The following is a 22,709-nucleotide window of genomic DNA, read 5'->3' as shown; positions in this document are numbered from 1 at the left end:
AATAATACAACATTCAATTTCACGCTTGTATATTATACTTTACAGATTATTCAAAATTTTTTAAAATATCTTGAAGAATGGCAATCAGTGGCAACAGAAAAAAACTATAAATGTTTTCACAACAAACCGTTCTATGGGTTAAAAGTTTCTTTGAAAGCCACCCTAGAAATATGTCAATATCTGATAGAAAACTGTGGGTTCAGTTATATAATGACTGCTAGATTAAATCAGGATAGCTTGGAAGTACGCATTTTTTACAAAGGAAATTAAATTTTCTAAGTGTTCTATCCCAAAAAAATCAAAGTTTTTCAAAATTATTTTGTTAGTCTTGTTATTAAAAGTTCTCTCTTATTTCCACTTTCATCTAATTTTAAAGAAAAAGAAATTTACTTTTAAATACATTTTTTTCAAGTAATTCACAAGTTGTAGTTAATTCTTATAAAAAATTTTAAAAAAGAATAAATTTATTATCTTTTGTTCATAAAGTCAATAAAAATTTAATGTTTTCAAAAAAAAACTTGATTTAAAAAAAATTGCATTGTCATTACATAACTGAGATTTTATTTTATAAAATTTTGAACTATTCAGAAAACATTGAATTTTATGGGTGCAATACTTGAAAAATTTTGTCCCACATAGAATTTAAATTATATTTTTTTTATTAATGGTTTAATGCATAATTTTGTTGTATTGTAGCGCTTCTTTGGAATGATGCGAGAGAGTTGTGGTGCGAACGACCACCCGGATTCGCGACTGTTCATACAATTATACAGATTAATTTCAACTTATTCTTTGATCGAGTCTCCGAAAGGATCAAATGTAGCAAGCTCAGAGATATTTGACGCTCTTTTACAAATTCAAGATATTGAGGAGAGAAATGAAAGAAAGAAAAAATGGGAAACTGAACTTGATAAAATTTTGGATAGTGGATCGAATATTGATGCATTAATTGAGGCCACAACTCTTTTACAAGACCACGATTATTGTGAATCAGAGACATCTGTTTATGCCAACGCTTATGTTGCTGGATATGTAGCACGCAAGGCTTCTTTGAGATTCGCAAAATTCATAGTAGATGAAAAAAGTGTCGTTTGCAAAAATTGTTGCGACGCATTAATTTTGTCTCCAAATGACCCGATACCAGAGCGACACAAACTCATCGAATTACGAACTAAAGGAAATCTAAAAAATCCTTCAGTTAAGCTATGCAATCTTATTAACATTTTAGAGGTTGCGGTAATGAAAATTGTAGGAAGTGGCAAGCTTGAAGAGGATACATTATTCCAGGTGACTTCTGCTCTTCAAGATTCATGTTCTGTACAATTGATCGGTTGCACAGATCACGCAGAATCACTCACTCGACGAATAATAACATTTTATTTAACAACCAGGATGTATTTCATATCAAAACAATGGAATAAAAATAATACTGAGAGAGCAAAGACAAGAGCAAAACGAAAAGAAGCTAAATTAGTCGAAGAACGCGATCGAGATGATGACACATATTTAAATGAACCACAAATTGGCGAAATACGAAGAGAAAGGAAAATTACTTTCCCGGAACTGAAAAATAAAAGACAAAAAATACAGCAAGATCAAGTGCAATAATATAATGTAAATAGTCTACAATAAAAAATACATTTTTATTGACACCTTTTGTACTACATTTTATAAATCACTTAATTTCTTATTTATTATAATCTATACAATTTTTAATAAATATAAATATATACAAATTCATTCATCTAAATAGCTAAAACGCATTAAAAAATATATATTAAATGTCAAAAATAGAAAACTATGAAAAAATTCCTTGCATAAATCAAAAATTAATTTCCATTTCATTACATATTTAATACAATAACAATAAAATAATTAAAAATCCTCCAATATTAAAATATTGAGACTATAAAAATTTCTATTTTATACTTAAAAATTTCATGTATAAATTAAAAATAAAATAATATTGCAAATTTTAAAATATATAAAATAAAATCTAAATAAAACAAAAATATAATTCACAAGTTGATTACCATAATTGTATAAAGTTTGTAAATTTTAGGCGCTCGTATCAGAAGTTCTTTTCTTTTAAATTACATTTGTCATTTCTACTGCATTCACATTAACCTCGTTAATAGTTTTTAAAAGATTATTAAATTCTTCGACATTAGTTACTTTTATGTATGGCGAAAAAGGCATCACTTTGTTGTTAAAATAAATTCTTATTTCCATATTATTAAATACTGCCACTCTTTTTAAAACTTTGTAATTCTCTTCAACTCTTTGAAAACCAAAAAAGGTTTCATTTCCTTTTGTATAACACCACCTCTTGTCAGGTAATTTAACAAATTCCAATTGATTTTGTAAATTTTTGAATATTAACTTAGAATCTGCATGTGCTGTAACATTTGTGTACTTTTCTACGTCGTCTTTACTACTTTTCATTTTTCAGTAATTATAAGAATCTGTAAAATTATTTTACATTATTAAACACAAGAATTTTCATGTGGATTTTAAAATATTAACAAATTAAAAAAATTTCTTATTCTTTGAGCAAAAAGTTTATTAAATAGAATGTTTATTAATTATGAAAATAGATAATAATCATCAACACTTACCTCCTTTTTCTTGTTTGATTTTGATATAGTGCAAAAAAACGAATAACAGCACATGAAGCACGTCTCAGCATCACAAAAACAACAAATAACTGCATTTATTTATTTAAATAAAATTTGTCACAGTTATAATAATTCCTTGTTGTGCTTGACAATAATCGAAATTGTAGGTTATGTTTACTGTATCAAACTACATAAGTTTTTAATTAGACGATATACTTACTCGGTGGATTTATAATGACTGTAAATACAAGTTTTAAAAATGATATAAATTTTTAAACACAAGTAACTAAAAACATAAAAAAAACACGATAAATGCATTTTTGGGTATCTCACCACTTGACACGCGCCACTGTTTAAATTTAGAGCTTACAAGAGTTTTCCGCTAGGAACCGCTAGTGAGGTTAATCCTAGTTGAAGCAATTAATTTCCGGAAAATCGGACTCGGTTTTCTCACACTTTGCCCACCTAGTGGAGCCTCCTTATACTACTCCGTGCTGTTAGGTTTGTAAACAAAAAATAGAGGTTATGATCACATTTTTGACGTTTGGAAAAAAGGGAAAAAAAATCTTTTTTTAAAACAAAAACCATGGTTAAAACTGAAAAAAAAGTTAATTAAAAAGATGAAAAATAAATATTTTTCAACGGATACTACTAAAAAATCCTATATGCAACATGGTACCATAATTTATTCTACTAAAATCATCATAATATAAATGACATTATATTCACAATCTCGTGACTTCTGAACTATTCATAGCTCTTAATTTATTATCCGAATGACTAGAGCGACGATGTTGTCTATTTAATGAATGACCACTAATTGTTGAATAATTATTCTCATCTTGTCTTATATTATGTTTATCAAGTTGAACAGTAATAAATCTTGTACCAGGACCATCTAAACATTCACAACTGACACTTGAACCTTCCAATTCAGTTTGCTGATAAGGCGATGGAATTAATAGGCTTTCAGTTGATTTTGTCGGTTGAAAACAACGATTTGAACTTGAATAAACAGTTGTCGTTGATGTTCCCGTTGATCTTCGTTGTATTGAACCAGTTGGGGTTGTTTTTGTTCTATGTGAATTTTTACCAGGCCTTTCAGCGCTATGCGTTTTAACTGAAGCTGTATCAAGATAACCATAACCAAATCCATAACCACCAAATGCTTTTGTTGTTAAATTATCCCAACTTTTTGGTTTTGCATATTGTAAACATGTTGATTGTCTTGGATGATGATTTTGATCCCAATAGAGTGTGTCTGTACTCAATGATGTTGAACATGATGCGACACTTTCAACAGTCGTTGATATTTCACTACTTGTTATTGAATGTAAACTATGACCTGAGGCACGTGAACAATTATGTGAATTATGTTGCTCACGATGATGGTGATGATGATGATGATCTGTTTGTTGATGTTTATGATGTTTTTGCTGCTGCTGCTGCTGTTGTTGTTGCTGTTGCTGCTGCTGTTGTTGATGGAGATTTTGTTCATGTCTCGCTCTTCGTTGTTTTTCTCGACGTCTTCTACTTGGTACACAATTTGGATCACAGCAAGGACTCGCTAAATCATAAGCGTCTAAACTTCCACCATCCGATGTATCACGACGGCGTGAAGCGCTAATGCACGCCACACACAAATTGTGCGACGTCGAATGAATTTGATTTTCATTATTTGAATTACAATTTTTTTGGCTACCTTTGTGTGATTTTGATTTTGCTGGCGTTCCAAGTAATCCATTCGATTGATGATAACTGTGACGAGATGATGTTTCACTTGGATTTTTAGATAAAAAATGATGATGATCGCTTCGTGATCGCGGTGGACCAACTGCTACTAAACAAGCGGCACTTCTTGGTATTAGAAATGGTCGACCATCAGCGTACTGAAATAAAAAAATTAGTTTTTTAACTTATTTTTTATAAAATTTTAGTATTCTTAATTTTTTTTTTATTCTCACCACAGAATATAAAAGTAAATGTTCCGTGGAAGTCGCAGGACGACAACATTGAACTGTAGAAGAATTCAAATTCAAAGGCTTTGACGGTTGATTGGAATTGTTTGAAGAATTATTATTAGGCGTTCTTTTACGTGCAGGCAGTGAATGTGTTTTCCAACGACCCATTAAAATTGAACGTTCCCTTTCGCAAAGTCGTTCCAATTCATTAAGACGCGATTGAAGAGCTTGTTGTAATTTTATATAACGCATATGTAATCCAACCTAAAATGACAAAAAATAGATTTTTATAAACAAATTAAATAAAAGGTAATACAAAAAATCTACCTTTTTGAGACAATCTTCAAACGATACGACCATTCGCATTCGGGAATCACAATTTTTAATGAAATTCACCAACGTCTCATGATCAGCACGATCCATTTCTTGACCATTTATTGAAACAATTACATCGCCAACTCTCATCCCAGCTTTAGAAGCAGGTCCATCGCTTTCAACGTAATCTACATAGGTGACCATTTCGACTTCTTGTTCCCTTTTATATTGAATTCCATAGCTCTGTGAAAAAAAAAAAATTAATTTTTTCAATTCTATTTAATTAAATTTTAATACAAATTAGAAGTGTGGAAAATAAATTTGTTTTTTTTAAATTTATGAAATATGAAAAAAATATATAATACCTGTAACGTGAAACCATACGAGCCATTTTTTTTCTCAACAATAATTGTGCGACGTCGTCGATTTTCATTAGAACGTGCTGCTCGTTCAGATTTTGTTCTCTCTAAAACAGCCTGAAAAAAATAAATAAATATTAGAAAAAAAATTTCAAAGAACAGATTTTTTTTTAGTATTTTCAAATATTAATTCTATTACTTATTTCACAAACAAAAAAATATTTTTAAGAAAAAATTTTCAAATAATTTTAAACTAAAATAGTGAAATTTTTTAAAAAAACAATTTTTTATTACACATTCTACAACGCCACTCCAATCCTCTTCATCACTATTATCAATGCCGGTACGGTGTGTAGATTTAACATCCGAATTTTGGGGTGAGTTATTCATTTTCGTTTTCTTAATAAAATTGAGAAAAAAAATGAGAAAAATTTGGGGAAGATCAATTCGATGAGATAAATGAAGTCGTTATCATTATGCGATCCAACTGGGAAAATTGGGAGACACAATTCATATAAGTATATTATCTATATATGTATAAAAAACACTAAATTCAACGAAGGAGAAAAAAAATTTTATCCTTACTACATGATTGCTGACGTTGTCCTAGAGAAAGATTCTCACCCTGAATCCAACGCAGGCGCCAGAATATCGGCCTACCACCCCAAATTGTCCCCCCGACCAAGGGTTGAGAAGGAGTCGGCGCACAATGTCATCTACGTCCTGACAAATATTCCACTTCCTATATACACGGTGAATGACCTATGTGACAAGAATAACAACTTTCACCCCTTCTTATATATTTTCTTTAGGGCAGCCTCTTCTTTTAAAAACCATCCCACGGACTAGAATCAGAAGACGCGAATCAGAAAAAAATTTAATTAATTAATTTTTATAATTTTATTTATTGTCAGACTCCCTGAAGAGGAGATTTAATTTACAAACAAAAGTTGAAAACAAATAAGTTAAAAAATTTTTTACATAATAAATTAATAATTTAAAAAATTAATTTATTTTATTGGAAAAAAAAATTTGATTTCTGTTTATATTAATTTTTGAAATTAAAAAAAAGTATGTAATTAACTTACCTAAAGTTTTTGTCAAGTATTTCTTATTTTCTTTTTTCTTTTCGTTTTCCTTTCTCTCTTTCATCTTTTTCAACAGCTGGTGGTTTGAATTCTTCTATTTTTAAAAGAGGAAGCGGCGGTGGTGGCGGTTTTGGAATAAGATCATTTCTTAGAAAAGAAAATTAAAAGCAATTATTTACTGCAGACAATATTGATTTTAACTGTTTGAATATTTTTCTCAAATATAATATTGTATTTTTATCAGAAAGGTAAAATTTGTTTCTTATTATTATTATTTTTTTTAATTTAATAATTTAGTTTTTTAATTAAATAATAATTAAATTAAAAAATCAAATTAGATTAAAAAAAAAATTGCAAATTTTATTTAATTAATAATTTTGTATTACTATTAATATTATTATTAATTGTAGTAAAATTAATTTTAGTTAATAATATTGAATAAATTAAATTACTTGAAACAGAGTTGAACATCCTGTGACAATTTTCCATATGTGACTTGAAGCCAAATGTTTGTTTGAATTTTTGGCTTTGGATAGAAACCATGAATTGAACAAAAAGCTTTATCTTCACGTTCTTCTTGTTCTTGAAGCTTTCTATACCAACATTCTTCCCAATTTTTTTCTCTTATTTCTTTCTCTTTTTTACGATTCTCCACAGCATTATTATTATTTTCTTCATTTTTGGCCATTTCTTTTTTCTCCTTTTTTTTCTTTTTTGCCCCTTTTTTACCAGTTTGCTTTATTATCTTCACATTCTTCATATCGACTTTTGCAAATTGATTCTCCTCAATTATCTCAGGAAGTTGCAGCTGCGTGTGAATATTTCACTGACAAATAAATGTCAATATTGAACCACAGACAGATAAGATATTGCGTGAACGAAAAATAATCATTGTTGCCTAGTGCCGTTTATTATTTATTCAGAAATAATAATAGAAGTCAAAGAAATATTCAATTACAAAAATTTATATTATGTGTTGAAAATTATTTATAATTATTAAATTACTTGTAATTAAATTGAGAAATTTTAGATTGTAAATCGAAATAAAATTTAATTGACATTTTATTTCCAAAATTAGTATAGTCGAAAATGAAATAAAATTAAAATTTTGACAGTTGGAAAAAGTATATTATTCGATCGTTTATTGTTCTAGAGGAAAAATCGATTTTCATATTTTTTCTTTTTTTTCCCTCCAATAAAAATTATTTCCAACTACAGCCGCATTGTTTTTCCATTTTGATTCTACAACCGCATTTACGTGTATTTGTATCATTTTTTTGAAAATTTGTCATTTCATTTCGCATTGAGAAAGGTCTTTCTTTTCTTTCAAATATTGTTGAATTTCTTTCTTTAAAACACACATTTCCAGGTTGTAAATATTCTTCTCTATTTCGATTTACACTTGATTTTAATGATGATTTTAAATTAATTGGCGACGATGGTGGTGGTGCTGGACAATGATAATTATTTATTTCCTCAATTTTTTCACCAGCTGCAAAACTTTTCTCAACCAATTTACAATTTGATGGTATTTTTTTACATTGAATCACAGGACTGTCTAATTCACCTTTAAATAAAAATGGTTTACGATTATGGGGTATTTGAAATTGTGTTATGATTTTCTTTCCAAAACATGAAATTCTCATGAAAATTTCAATTTCACCAACAGCTTGACCAGTGGCTGTGGTAATTTTATAAATTTCTTTACTAGTTGTCGATGGCGCTACTGATGATTTAAAAATTCGTTTTCTTAAAATATTATTAATAAAATCCTTTGCTTGAATTTGATGACTTCCTATTGACATAACATCTGGTAGAACACCGGGTGGTAATTTTTTATAAACTGTCATTGTAATTGGAAATGATGTGAGTGGTTTTTCCAAAACCAAAGTTGGAAGGGCAAATAAACACGATTTTCCTTTATTAAATATTTGTGTATCAAAATTTTCACATGAACATCCTTTGGAATTTAAATACGTTTGTTCAATAATCACCGGTGGGAGACTCAAAATCTGAAAATAGAAAAAAAACACTTTTAAAAGAAAATTAATTTAATATTATAAATCTAAATTTAAAAAAAAAACAAAATGTTTTCAAAATAAATTTTTTTCCAATATTTACATTTTTTTTTAATTTACCTGAAATGATACGCAAGTTGTTGCAGGAAGCAATTGATCATGCATGGCTTGTACCGAAGGAATGTTTACTTTGCTGACAAGAAATTCAATTAAAAACAATTCCTGCTCCGAGTCATTCATTATGTGTCTTGAATCAAATACAAAAAATTTAATTACACAATTTTACAAATTAATTATTCATTATTTTTTCTTTTTTTTAAATGTTTTATAACATTTTTTTTTTCAAATTAAAATATTTTTGAACTTATGAAAAATTTTCATAACCTTAAGAAGAAAAGTCAAAATCAATTTTTCAATTGTTTTACTCGTATTTTAATCTGACGATTTTTTTTTCATTTCCAAGATCTTTTATTATTATCTTTTTATTGTAAATTATAATTTCTAAAATATGTATATGAGAAATATTTTCAAATAAATGAAAAATTGACTATTTCTTCTTTTTCTTTTTTTTTGAAGCTTTTGATTTTTTTCCACCGGATGTTTCTTTCTTCTTCTCCTCCTCGGTTTGTGCCTCGCGTGTTTCATGTCTAATTGGCGGTCCTCTTTCTGGACCCTTGGGTGTTTTCATTTCAAGTTGAATATCTGATTTTTCATTTGGACCGACCAATCCTTTTTTACCAATTCTCAATATAAATATATCGTGATCGGGATCACAATTTTTCGTCGCAGCATCACATTCCGGTGCAACGGTAACCGTCGGTTGCTTATTACCATCTCCAACATCTAAAAGGCCAGAAACCTTTAAAACCACTGCTTTTCCACAAGGTTGCTTCGATCCCCTACTCGACTGAATGGGACCAATTTGTTTCCTAGAATTATCTTTATTGCAATCATCATTTCCTGCAATTGTCGTCTCCATTTTTAAACAATTGTCCCTTGATTTTGTGACCGCAAAATTTAAACCACAAGGCTGACAAATTTGACAAGATGATTTTAAATCATCTTCCGAATTTTTACAAATATCAATTTCCCTAGAATCAATTATTCGACATTTGTAAGATAAACTTTTGTCATTAATTTTATTGCCTTTAAAAATAAATGATTTATTTTGTCCCTTTGGCGCTTCAAATTCAGTTGTAATACTTTGACCATAAGATGAGAGTCTAATAAAAACTTTCATCATTCCAATTGTTTCTTTATTTAAAAATAGGGGAATTTCATTTTCAAAAATTTGCGGCGGTGGTATACCAATGTGCCAACATTGAAACATTTCTTTTCGCAACGCTGCAAATTGTTTTGTCATATCAATTTCACCTTCTCCAATGATAATATCAGGTTTTATATTCTCTGGCATTTTTTTTCTAACAAATAATTTTATTTTCAACTCAGATAATTTCTTTGCCACCACGTGTTGTGATACTGAAAACATAACCGAACGTCCAGCATTAAAATATTCAACATCATCAGAAATTCCTGCTTGTGGTTCAAACATAAGATTAACTGGTGTTATTTCTAAATCATCATCTTGAAAATCCAAAAAATGAAAATTCACACAAGTCGGCACAAAGAACATTTGATTTAATTTTGCCAAACGTTCACCTCGTATTTCATAAATATAAAATTCAAGAAGAAAAAGAAATTGTTCCTTAAATTCCGGTGGTGGAGGTTGTTTTTCACCAAAGACAGGTGTTGGTTTTATTAGAGACATTTTTTTTTTTTTATCTTCAATTTACTACTTTTTAAATTTAAATTTTCATAACTATTTATCTAATTTTTGAAGAATTAAAGATAAGATTAGATATTAATGAAAACTTGTTTAATTTAAAATTTTAATTTTCTTTTTTGACTTGAAGTGAAATATAAAAAAAAACGATATTCAACTTTTTCATTATTTTAAATGCATCATTAGGTTATTGACTTCTTAAGTGGGATTTTGTTTGACTAAATTGTTTCTCAACACGTGTCAATCAAAATCCAAGTAGGAATTAAATGACAGTAAAAAGATCAAATAAAAGATAATTCATTGCGACAATTTATCTCAAAGAGTTATTTTAAGACGTAAAATATGTCATACTATAACTAATATTATTTTTTGTTTAACAATCACAATTATTATTTATTTAGAAAATTGATTTTTTTAATAAATAAAATAAAAATTTTGAAATCTTGAAATTTATCAGGCAAAAAACTGAAATTTAATATTTACAAAAAAAAAAAAAAACGAGATTAGAAGAACAAAAGATTCTTTATGATTTTGATAATTTTTTTTTCTTCTAATATTGCCACGTGGCTTATCGTCCAAAATATAATAAATTTAATTCGCTTCTTTGAAATTCTTTCACGTACCATTAATCTCATGAGGGCGTTTTTATTTAACACAACTTTTCAACCTAGTTTCTTGAACCTTCACCTCCTGATTGCGACATCAACATTATGTCACCTACTTTTCTGTTCTGGCATAATTCTTCTTAATTTTTCACACATGGACCTATCAGCTTGTTCTCATTCCTTAAAAAAAAAAATGGACAAATTATTTTTTCTCTAAAAAGATTTATATAAATTCAATAATAATTTTTAAGATAATTAAAAAAATTTAATTTAAATTTAAATTTTTGTAGGACATTTTTTTACCGTTTAAATTTAATTACTTTAAATTAATCTGTGAGAAATGTGAATAAACTTAAATAAGATAAGAAACAAAAGAAATATTTTAATCGTAATTATTTTTAGCTGAACTGATAAAAGCAGTTGCAAAAAGTAAATCCCTCTTATTGTAATCTTTATACAAATGAATTAAAGAATCTCAAGTTCAGATTGAAGGTAATTGAAAAAAAATATCTCGAAAAAGATAATCAACAATTAACATAATAATTAAAATAAAAATTGTAAAAATTAATAATTAACATAATTAAATAAGATCTACATTCTTTTGAAATTCATTTATATATATATATATATATATATTTTTTTTAATTCTATTTTTGGAACATATGCGGGTTATTCAATTAATGGAATCAAATCTTTTAAGAAGCAAAAGAATACATTTGCTTTTGATAGTCTGAGAAATTAATCGTTCTCAATTAAAATAAAATTGATCTTGACATTGCTCTCTGTTAATGTCAAGGTTTGGGACATCGTTCTAGGTCACCAAGAAACATATTCGGTTTAAAGAACCCGAGCATTCATTGTTATTTCATAATTGAATATCATCTAATATATATCCAAATTGAGATCAAAGCGCAATAAAATGATCGTGCGAAGAAATAATTTAATCTTCAATATAGGTATTGAAATCAAAATTATTCAGTGTTAAAAATTATATTAGAAAAAAAAAATTAAAAATTATTCAACAAATTGAAATAAAAGTAAATAATAATAATAAGTCCTTAAATTATGGATCTAACAATTATAAAATTACAATTTTACTATTAATTTTTAATTAAAAAAGCAATTCTATAATACACGTGGATCTAAAATTATTTTATATTATTACGTCTTATTGTAATTCTTATCTTTTCTATTTACAGCTATTTATAAAGTGCTTAAAAGAATAATCTTTTAATAACATTTTTTTAAATATATCAATTACAAACAAATCAAAGACAATAGTGTTTCTATATTATTAATTATTATTATATTACATAAAAAAAGATTAAAATAATTATATAATAATGAAGTATTTATTTTGAAATTTGTATGCAAAGTAAACAAACAGTTATGTGAATAAAATTGACAATTATTAATTCTTTAACATAACCTTCAAATTTAACAATCTTTCATGTTGACTTAAATTGATAAACAATGAAATTACGCAATTAGTTTTTAATTCAATTAAATTAAAAAAAATCTTACCTTTGTATAAATAATGTGAATCCATTAGCCGGTTGTGAAACACGTGATAAAGCAGATATTCTTATGCCTTCGGTACATTTTTTCAAGTTTTATACTTTTAAACATGATCCAAAAATATGCCTCTACTATAAAATCGACCTTCTTCAATATTAGCAATGTTCTGTTAATAATAAAAATACACTATACTGTTTTAAAAGCTTTTTTAAATGCAAAAAAAAAAAAAAACAATTGTTGCAAACTAACGTGTAAAAAAGCTTCTGCTACTAACCTCCTGTACAGTAGCGCTCCTGGTGGCGTTTAGAGAAATTAAAGGACATGGTTTCCGGGAGATAATAACCTGCTTTCTTTAACTTTTGGAGTGCAAAGCACACGATGTGTGCATTCGCTCGCCGGTTCGCGCAGTTGCCTGTGTGGCGTGAACTCTTATAATAATTTTTTTTTTTTGAATAATTTCCTTCAAAATTATAAGTGAATAAAAATTTCCCAAGTAATGAATCTAAAATAGTGCTTCATTTCAAGTTAAAGTAGTGCAACATTTTTGACAAATTAATTTGCCTTTTTCTAGGAAAAGAAAAAACCAGGTAAGCTTTAATGTTTTAAAGCACCACGAGTCCTAATACATATAGGTATCCTATCAATTTCATTTTATCGATATAATTGCAAACGTATACATATATGGATCAATGTCTCTCTCTTTCTCTCTCTTCGTTCACTGACCTTTTCAACTAGGGTGGTTTTCTGCAAAAAAAAAAAAAAAATGTTACCCTCGACGGAAATTGTAGTTAAAGTTAATTTATTCTATTAATAATTATAACGTTCAAACCAATGCTGTATAACCGGTTTTAGAAATTGGTTCAAAACGCGTGGGAGTAAAAATGATGTAATTATTATACATATTATAATTTATCGATTATTTTTGGTTTTTTTTTTAATGTTTAAGAAATAAAGAATATTGTTTATGCATACAATGTATAAAGTATGTTAGGGAATTAAAAATTATTGCGAAAAACGAAGAATTATAATTTTAAAATAATTATCGAATTCAAACACGTGTTTCATCATACTTTTTTCAACCGTCTTAACCACGTGGAATGCAATTTTTCCGCGAAATATTTTGGAGCGTTGAATAAAATTAAATGAAAGATAGTTTGATGCTGATATACTGCAGTGTATGATGTAACAACCTTTTGATGTTTCAATAAAAAAAAAAATTAGTGCATTGGAGATAGTAAAAAAAAAATGTCATAAATACGATAATTTTGTTTTTTGTTAAATCTGGAATATTTTATTTGCATTTTTTTTATTTTTCTTTTTATATATTTTTATTATCATAAATTACTCTCTATTTGACAAGAGCGACACGAAATATCCGTTCTACATTATAAAATTTTAACATTGGTAAACGTCATTTTTATCAACAATAAAGAAATATAGTAAATTTTAATTTTAAAGAAAAAAATTTTCTTTTATAATCCAACCCGTTTTACAGTTTAGAAAAAATATTAAATTTTCAAACATCGGAACTCTATTCAAATTTATGTACATAATGCTCAAGGAAAAATGTTTTTTTTTTTTATCATACTAGACTATTTACTTTGGTCGTTATTTTTATCACAAATTAAATATGGCCTAAATTTTAATAGCACGTGCAATAATCTAATTCTTAATTTTGAAATATTTTTGTTATAATTTTTTTTTTTTTTTTTTTTTTGAAACTATGAAAATTCATAAATGAGGAATATCATCCATTTAACATAGCTTAAATATATGCTAATTACAAGCAAACAAGAAAAAGTTCTTTTTATTAGCAATATGGTCTGTTAATTTGCAAATTTGCAAAATATTTTCATTTGTGTTCGCTTATCACAATTAAATATCATATCAACTGTGATTTATTTGTTATGTAACTTTTTTTTCATTTGTAATTAAAATTGCTAAAAAAATATTTTTCTTAATAAAAAATGTATTTTTTTTTTAATTAAAAAAAAATTAATTTTGTATTTGTTAAAAAGAAAAATCATCTAATTAGTTGCTATTAAAAATTGATCTAAATATTTTTCATCAGTTAAAAAAAAAAGAGTTCTACAATTATTTTCAATACGTCATAATTATAAAGTCTGTGAACCTTGAATTAACATGTAATATTTTATCGAGAATAATATTTTTATTTAAAAAAATTTATCGATTTTACATAAAAGACAAGTTTTAGAAAATATTTAGATAATATCGTATATTTAAAAATTAAATTTTTTTTTTTAATTCGATTTAATAAATTAAATACGAGCATATGGTTCATAATGAGAAGATTAAATAATTATCTCAGATTAAAGTAGAAATGAATTATTTATATATGTTACTCTAATTCGCTGAGAGTTTTAAATCTCTGTCAAAGCTTCTAGTCGATAAATACTTCTCTGACTGTATGTTAAGAATAGAATACTATTTTCAAAATTGAAAATTCCTGACCCTCTTGAATTTTCCAGTCAAACCCTTAAATAGCTTATTTTTTTTATTTGAAAAATATTATTATATTTATTTATTATTTTAATTTAATTAATTAATTTGTTTATTAATTTTTTATGCAATTTTTAAATAAGTGTATTTTTTTATTTTATTTTTTTTATTCAATCAACGGGACTATTTAAAATTATTTTATTTTATCAATGTCATAAGAAAAAAAAAATTGACGAATTGTTTAAATTTTGTAATATGAGACTAGAAGTGCTTTCGTCATAAATTTTATTCACAAGGAAAATTTTCAGAGGGAAAAAATGCACGTCTTGTCAAAATGGATTTTCGCCAAAAAAAATATAATTAAATTTTTCCGTCTTATAAAAAAAAACAATATATTTTTCCTCCTTTTAATATGTGTTTATTTTCGTTTATTTATAAAAGAAAATGTTAAATTATGTTTTTTTTTTCAAAAAATTTAATATATTTTTAAAGAAAAAAATTATTAATTTTTTTTTTCATACAATTAAGTAGAAAATTAAAAACAAAAATTAAAATTGAGTAAAAATTTAATTTTCCATAAGTCGATTATAAAAGACACGAAAGATTGAATATAATCGCAACTACATGGGTTAAAAAAACAATTGAGTCAATTACAAATGCAACAAACTTGATAAATTCTAAAGTTATCATCAACTTCTTCTTTATCAATGAAATAATTTTTTTTTTATCCATTATAACTATTTGATAGAGATATTATTCTGTTTATAACTGTTTTTAAAAAAATTTTTTTATCTTTTTTATCTTAAAAAAATATAATATTATATATAAAAGAGAATTGCCGGTATATTTGAAATAAATAAAAGTAGTAAAATTATAATATTTTTTTTTATTTGGAAAAAAAAAATTAAGAAATTTTTAAACTATTTTTTAGAATAGTATATTTAATGTCAATCTTTTGCAATAAATATTTTTAAGAACAAAAATTATCATATCTTTGTAAATGACGTCAAATATTTTTTTTTTATAGAACTAAAAATCTTTGGTTTCTTTTTTTTAAATGCAAAAAAATTTGTAAACAAGTTTTCCTTCTCATTCAGAGAGAATTCCAAGTTTATAAAACGAGATCAGATGAGTCAAAGATGCAGAAGACTGATCTTTGATACATTTGACAAAAGAATTTCTTTGTGAAAAAAAATGTTTTTTGATAATTGAAAAAAGAGAATTTTAATATATTAGCAGAAAAATTAAGTTGAAAAGCCTTCTTTTAGTTTTAATATATAAAAATTAACAAAAATATTGAAAAAAAAGGAAAATAATTATCTTGATCTTAAAAAAACAAATTCTTATATATGAAAACGACAGAATTCATCAAATATTTAATTCTGATAAGGAAAGCTCATCAAGAGACAAAAGACAATTTAATAATTAAATTGTATGAAACGAAACTCAGGTCAAGGAATTTTATTGATCAGAAATTATATCAAACTTTTAAATTCATTACTTTTTTTAATTCAATTTTTGTTATTTGGAATTATAAATAAAATAAATTAAATCTAAAAAGACGATTTTACAAAATTTTTTTTACTCTCGTAGATTGAATAAATTATCATTCGCCATGGGAATTTATCAAAATAATCTCGAGGGATTTTTTTGCATTACAATTAGCTTAACGGTAAATTGTTAAGTTTCTAACGAAGGAGCGTAAAAAATTTTTTTAATCAATTTTATTTAAATTGTAATAAAACTGATTAAATTTTTTTTTATTTTATCATTTTAATATTCTTAATTTTTTAATTATTTTAAATTTAATTTTGTTCTAATTTAATATTTGATTCAATAATTATTTTTAAAAAATTTTACAAATGTGGAAAATTTAAAAATTCTCTCATTAAGTTTAATTTGACATTTCATCTATAGTAAAAATTTAAACTTTTTTTTAAAAAACCTTGTTTTTAAATATATTTTTACTTCAAAGAATTCTTTTATCAATTTTTTTTTCTAATAATTTTGAACATTATTTTATAATATTTTTGAACTAATTTTTTTCTATCTTATTATCTCGTTAATTCATTTATTACTAACATTACAAATGGAACTTTTTGATTAATTAATTATCTAAAAATTCGAGGGGACAGGGCACTTCCTCTGCCTACAACGCTACTTGTAAAATGATAGCACGCGAGTCCCAGAATAAATTCGAGTGTAATTTAATTTTACTGTCTCGTTGTCATGTAATGAAATGTCTTTTGATGTCCTATTCGTCTTGATTGACATTCACTAAAAAATAAATTCATTTCAATCTTTTTATTATTTTATATTATAAAAAAAAAAATTATTAAAGTTCCTTAAAAGTTGGGTCATTTTTTTTAAATTGAGAAAAAATTACCAAGTATCACAAATTTTTATTTTTTTTCAATAATTACTTTGTGTAAACATTTATGTGTTTTATTTAGTACAATAATTATTGAAAAAATTTTTTTATTATTTTATTTTTTCTTTTTTAATGAAATTGTAAATCATAGATAATTATTTAAGTGAACAGTAACAACTCATTTCAAACTTTATTATTACCGCATCTATTTTACAATGTGGGTTTTAATAGATTCCAGATAATTCATTGGCAAACAAAGATGGATTTCTAAAGAAACATTTGTCAAAAGATTACTTCACACTTTTATGAATTATTATCAAACTATTGTTTATTGTTTGAAAAAAGAAAATGTTTGTTGATTTAAAATGCGCGCTGATGGTATTTTCATTTTACTCATATTGTCTATAAATTAAATTTACTAATTTATCAATGAATTATGAACTCAACGATACCGGGGGAAATTTATTTTTTATGTAATTTACTAAGCTAATATGTAAAAAATTTTATTAAAAATTACTTTTTTTGGAAGAATAATAAAAAAAAATATTTTTATCAAAATTAAGTTCTGATAGCTATAAAGTACACGTTATAGATTGTAAAATGTGGTCAGATAAGAATAAAATTTAAAGTTTATTTTTTAAAAATTGTCTCTTCAATCGTGACCCAAATTTAGTAATTTAAATTTTTTAAAATGCTTATTTAATTGTTTTTTAATTTTCTAAAATAAAGATATTTAAATATTTATAAATTGTGTAATTTTTATTAATTATATTTTAATACTTTTCTTATTAGAAAAATATGATTCAATTTTGAATTAAAATTATTCAAAAAAAAAAAAAAAATGAAAAAAAATAAATAACTATAATTTTTATTTATTTAAAAAACGCCACGAAGAGATTTTGATAAAATTGTGAGGACAAAAATACGAACAATCTTTAATGTTGTAATTTTTTTTTATCACAGTTACGTTTGACCTTAAAAATTAATTTTGTTAAATGAAGACATTATACCTTATTAACGTTGAAAAAAAAATGTTAAAAATAAATTTATTTAAAAAAAAATTTCGAAATTAAAAGAAAATTTATATTTTTTAAATTATGTAATTTTTTTAGTGACGTAATACCTATTATAAAAATATTTAAACAGATGGTTTATTCTATCATGTATATACGACTTTGTACCGGATATTATCCCGTATTAAATTGTGGAGCATTGAATATGTTCATCGACTGGTTTCATATTATTTTCTTTTTTTATACTTTCAAATTTTTTTTATGCATTTTTAAAAAAATTTAACTTTATGAAAAAAAAGTTTTAAATAATAATAATAATTTGCAATAATGAAATAAACAATTGCAAAATAAACATACATTATAATCGAAAATGTAAACAATGTAAATTAAATATCAACGCCAACCAGAAAAATTAAAAGTTATTTGCATTCTTGAAACGTGATGAGAAATCAAAGTCCTAATGTTAAAGGTTGTGAATCTTTTTATAATATATATAAAAGAAAATCATACTTTTATATTAAATTATCAAATAGTTTTGTCTTCAGTGCCAAGAAGAGTGATTTTTTTTAAAACAAATTTTTCTCTTATATAATCTAATCTAAAATTACTTTCATAAAAATTTAATGAGACGTATATAATGCTCAAACTCATAAATACAATATTATAAAATAAATTGTTCTATTTTTTTAATAATAATATTTTTTTTTTCAGGTGAATTTATAAAAATAGAAAAGCAATCAATCAAAATGGTGAGTTAAAAGGATTCTAAATTTTTTAATCAATAAAGAAAAGTGATTATAAAATCTATTAATTTTTATAAATTAAAAAATAATTATTTCTTTTCAGGGTGAAGAAAAATATAAAGATAAAGCGCCCACTGAGTTGGACACGTTCCTTCCCCATGATGGAAAGAAGGAAGAAGTTTTACCAAACAAGTGAGTTTAGAAAAAAAAATTAAAAATTTCCTATCAATGTAATAATTTTCAACAAAATTTTTATCAAATTCGATTCTATTTAATCGTTTTGAAAAAAAAAGAAAATGCAAATCAGAAGAAACAAAACAAAAGCAACAATTTCATTGTGAAATTTGTTCGTTGTGGTTTAATTAAAGTCTTCAATTAATACAATCGGAGTTTCCTTTCATCAATGAGATAAATGATCCTGTCAATCGAATTGTTCGCAATTTGCCTAAGTGCTCACTACCTGATAATAATTATGCACAAACATGTTGTGCGAATTCCTTGACCTATTTATAATGACTATACATCAAGAAAACCAATAATAATCTACTTAGTTGCAGCTTATCTGAGATACTCTTTTTTTTTTTTTTTTAACTGACAATTTTATAAGATGCGTCGAGGTGAAATTATTTTTGTAAAATTTATTAAAAAAGAAGATAGGAATTTTATTTATCAATTTTTATGTAATTTTTAATTTTTACTTTATTACTTTTTTTTACTTAATTTATTTTTTTATATATTATATTTATTTTATAGATATAAAGTTCAGGCATTTACACGGGATCTGGAAAATGGATACGATGGAAAAGCATTTGATCCTTTTATGGAACGCAAAGTAGATAATCCAACGACGTAAGTTTATTTTTTCTAATTTTGTTTTTTTTTCCAATAAATCTAATTTTAAAAATTTAATTTTTTTTTCTCTAGGGATTGTGATACACTTACTCATCTATTAAAAGCATCTCTAGGAACTGGAATTCTCTCAATGCCTGTTGCGTTTAAAAGCGCTGGACTTGCAGTTGGAGTTTTTGCTACGATACTAGTAGCTTTTGTATGCACACATTGTGCTTATGTTCTTGTAAGTATAAATCATCATTGTCATTTGATAATTATAAATCTGAAAAAAAAATTGTAAATTTTATTAGTTTGTTAATTATTTCGAAATTTAGTTAAATAATATAAAGAAATAAAATATAAAATACATTTACAAAATAAAAATTAAAATTATTTAAATAATAATTATGAAAGAAAATAATTCTTTTTCTATGACAATTTTTCAGGTAAAATGTGCTCATGTTTTGTATCATAGAACAAAAAAAACACAAATGGGTTTTGGAGATGTGGCGGAAGTTGCATTTGCAACTGGACCCAAATGGGGAAGGAAATTCTCGAAATTTTCTAGGCAAGGAGAAAAATCTGAATATTTTGATATATCAAATTAATAATAATCATTTAATTTAATAATAATTGTTTTCTTTTTTTATAGATATCTCATTGAACTAAGTTTGTTTATAACTTATTTTGGTACCTGCAGTGTGTACGCGGTAATTGTTGCAAGAAATTTTCAACAAGTCATCGAACATCATACGGGAGATGTTTATAATGAGAGAATTATCATTATGACATTATTATTGCCTTTGATATTATTGAGTTGGGTGCCTGATTTAAAATATCTAGCACCAGTTTCAATGGTAGCAAATGTTTTTATGGGAACTGGATTAGGAATTACTTTTTACTATCTAGTCATTAATATTGAACCAATTGCAGAAATTCCATTAGTAGCCCCACTTTCGGAATTTCCCAATTTTTTCAGCATTACAATTTTTGCTATGGAAGCCATTGGTAATTTTTTTTTTTTTCTATAATAAATTTTCATTAAAATTAATTTAAAAATTAATTTTTGAACTTTTTTCTTAAATCAATAGGCGTTGTAATGCCTCTTGAAAATAGTATGAAAACACCTCAACATTTTACCGGCATCTGTGGTGTTCTCAATAGAGGAATGGGTGGCGTTACAATGATTTACATTCTTCTTGGATTTCTTGGCTATTGTGCATATCCAGACGAAACTGCAGAATCAATAACATTGAATCTTCCAGTTGAAGAAATGTAAGTTTTACACCGAATTTGAAAATTTTTTTATAAAAATTTAATTGTATTAAAGACGATTCATTAAATTTAAAAATCATTTAAATTAAATTTAATTACGATATTTTTTTTTTGTTATAGACCTGCACAAGCTGTTAAAATACTTGTTGGTGCCGCTGTTTTTTGTACATTTGGACTTCAATTTTACGTATGTCTTGACATTGGATGGAATGCCATTAAAGAAAAATGCCAAAAGAGACCTATACTTGCTAATTATATAATGCGAACAGTCCTTGTCACCGGTTCAGGTAAAATTTCGTACATTTTTCGTTTAATGGATTTTTAATAAAATAGTATTTAAAAATTTTAGCCATTGGTTGAAAAAAAAATAGAAAATTTGAATTAAAAACTAATAAAATTATTTTTTATTTCAGTTTTGTTGGCCGCAGCTGTTCCGACCATCGCGCCATTTATTGGTCTTCTTGGGGCTTTTTGCTTTTCAATTCTGGGACTTTTGATTCCCGTCTTTATCGAAACTGTGACCTATTGGGACATTGGTTTCGGTCCAGGAAATTGGGTAGCTCTAAAGAATGTAGTTATTTGTATAATAGGCATATTGGCTCTAGTATTTGGATCTCGCAGTGCCTTGATTGAAATAATTAAACTTTATGTACCTAATGAAAGTATCAATGAAAGTTTTCATGACGTTTTCAATGGAAGTTTAAATTTAAATAAAACAATTGGAAATTTATTAAGTCCAGTAACAGGAGCCTCTACAAATTTCACAATAGGTGAATAGGTTCCAGTTTCTTTTTTTTTACCATTTTAATAATTTAAAGAGGCTTGTCTCATTGCTCCAATTTTTTTTGAGCCTGTGACTGATTAAATTTTTGTGAATTTTACATTAAAACAAAAGAAAAACAAATTCTCAGAGACATTTATCGAGCCTTAGGAATATTTTTTATACACCAAAAGAAAAGATAAAAAACTTTAAAATTCAGAATAACTCTTATAGCAAAGCAAAATTCTCTACATCTAATAAATTTAAATGTTAATTATGTACATTAATTGTCAATCAAATAATGTACATATTTTAATAATTAAATGTAAATAATTTTTAATACACTATAATCTCGTTAAGAGATGAAAAATAAGTGTTTTTAGAATATTAATTTTTCAATGAAAGTAATTTATGAAAGTGATAACAAATGAAAAAGAAACATTTTAGAAACTATTTTTGCACAAATAAAAAAATATTGTAATAATTGAAAAGAAAACATGAAAATTTAGCTAATTTTATTTTAGACGAGAATTGAAGAAGTGAAATAAAAGCAAAAATTTCTAAAATGAGCTATCGTTTGTTTTCCTTTGTTTTTTGCTTTTTTTTAACGCGCACTGCTTCAAAACAAAGTACAATTAATAGAAACCGAAAAATTTAGAACTAAGTAGCTAATTAATTATTTTTTTTCTTTTTTTAAGAACAAATTTCATTATGTTAGGACAGAAATTAACAGTATTCGACTTTACACGTAATTTTTATTCGTTTTCTGATTTTAAAAATTTAATTATTTACTTCTTATTTGTAAATCAATTTAAATAATGGTTGAATTTAATTAAATCAAATTATTGAAATAATTGAAGTTATGACTTTTTGAAATATTTAAAAAAAAATAAGAATTTGCAAGTTTCAATTTTTATCTGTATAATTTTAATAAAAAATTGTAATACTTTATTTTTATTCGACGAAAATGTTAAAACGTTGACGAACATGC

General features: G+C 25.4%; 4 protein-coding genes across 6 annotated transcripts; 1 reads left to right on the top strand and 3 right to left on the bottom strand.

Annotated features, from left to right (window-relative positions):
• Window positions 1-3,284: 3,284 nt before the first annotated feature.
• LOC127282777 (myb-like protein P) lies at window positions 3,285-7,167 on the bottom strand. Of its 2 annotated transcripts, XM_051307266.1 has the most exons (8): window positions 6,794-7,167; window positions 6,342-6,488; window positions 5,839-6,098; window positions 5,548-5,740; window positions 5,260-5,370; window positions 4,907-5,137; window positions 4,583-4,843; window positions 3,285-4,507 (listed from the first exon to the last, which is right to left on the bottom strand). In XM_051307266.1, exons 4-8 carry the CDS (start codon window positions 5,641-5,643, stop codon window positions 3,344-3,346), a joined length of 1,863 nt encoding a protein of 620 aa, XP_051163223.1. In that variant the 5' UTR covers window positions 5,644-5,740; window positions 5,839-6,098; window positions 6,342-6,488; window positions 6,794-7,167; the 3' UTR covers window positions 3,285-3,343. The 2 variants fall into 2 exon arrangements, with proteins under 2 accessions (XP_051163223.1, XP_051163224.1); XM_051307267.1 differs by lacking the exon at window positions 5,548-5,740.
• A 218-nt stretch (window positions 7,168-7,385) lies between these two features.
• On the bottom strand, window positions 7,386-8,900 carry LOC127282784 (uncharacterized). The gene is made up of 2 exons (XM_051307277.1): window positions 8,480-8,900; window positions 7,386-8,353 (listed from the first exon to the last, which is right to left on the bottom strand). Exons 1-2 carry the CDS (start codon window positions 8,597-8,599, stop codon window positions 7,544-7,546), a joined length of 930 nt encoding a protein of 309 aa, XP_051163234.1. The 5' UTR covers window positions 8,600-8,900; the 3' UTR covers window positions 7,386-7,543.
• Window position 8,901: 1 nt separating this feature from the next.
• LOC127282782 (uncharacterized) lies at window positions 8,902-12,526 on the bottom strand. Its single transcript, XM_051307274.1, has 2 exons — window positions 12,272-12,526; window positions 8,902-10,927 (listed from the first exon to the last, which is right to left on the bottom strand). The coding sequence occupies exon 2, from the start codon at window positions 10,125-10,127 to the stop codon at window positions 8,907-8,909; it is 1,221 nt and encodes a 406-aa protein (XP_051163231.1). The 5' UTR covers window positions 10,128-10,927; window positions 12,272-12,526; the 3' UTR covers window positions 8,902-8,906.
• Window positions 12,527-12,612: 86 nt separating this feature from the next.
• LOC127282778 (proton-coupled amino acid transporter-like protein pathetic) lies at window positions 12,613-22,577 on the top strand. 2 transcript variants are annotated; one of them, XM_051307269.1, is made up of 10 exons: window positions 12,613-12,852; window positions 18,821-18,858; window positions 18,956-19,044; window positions 19,606-19,701; window positions 19,777-19,927; window positions 20,130-20,251; window positions 20,336-20,691; window positions 20,775-20,958; window positions 21,079-21,245; window positions 21,372-22,577. In XM_051307269.1, exons 2-10 carry the CDS (start codon window positions 18,856-18,858, stop codon window positions 21,734-21,736), a joined length of 1,533 nt encoding a protein of 510 aa, XP_051163226.1. In that variant the 5' UTR covers window positions 12,613-12,852; window positions 18,821-18,855; the 3' UTR covers window positions 21,737-22,577. The 2 variants fall into 2 exon arrangements, with proteins under 2 accessions (XP_051163226.1, XP_051163225.1); XM_051307268.1 differs by lacking the exon at window positions 12,613-12,852 and adding an exon at window positions 18,717-18,739.
• The last annotated feature ends 132 nt before the right edge of the window (window positions 22,578-22,709 follow it).

This window comes from Leptopilina boulardi, unplaced genomic scaffold, assembly GCF_019393585.1.
Source record: "Leptopilina boulardi isolate dan_hultmark-lab unplaced genomic scaffold, ZJU_Lbou_2.1 LbouV2_302, whole genome shotgun sequence".
Classification (NCBI taxonomy): domain Eukaryota; kingdom Metazoa; phylum Arthropoda; class Insecta; order Hymenoptera; family Figitidae; genus Leptopilina; species Leptopilina boulardi.
The sequence above is the reverse complement of the archived record's forward strand: the minus strand, read 5'-3'. Positions and strand labels throughout refer to the sequence as shown.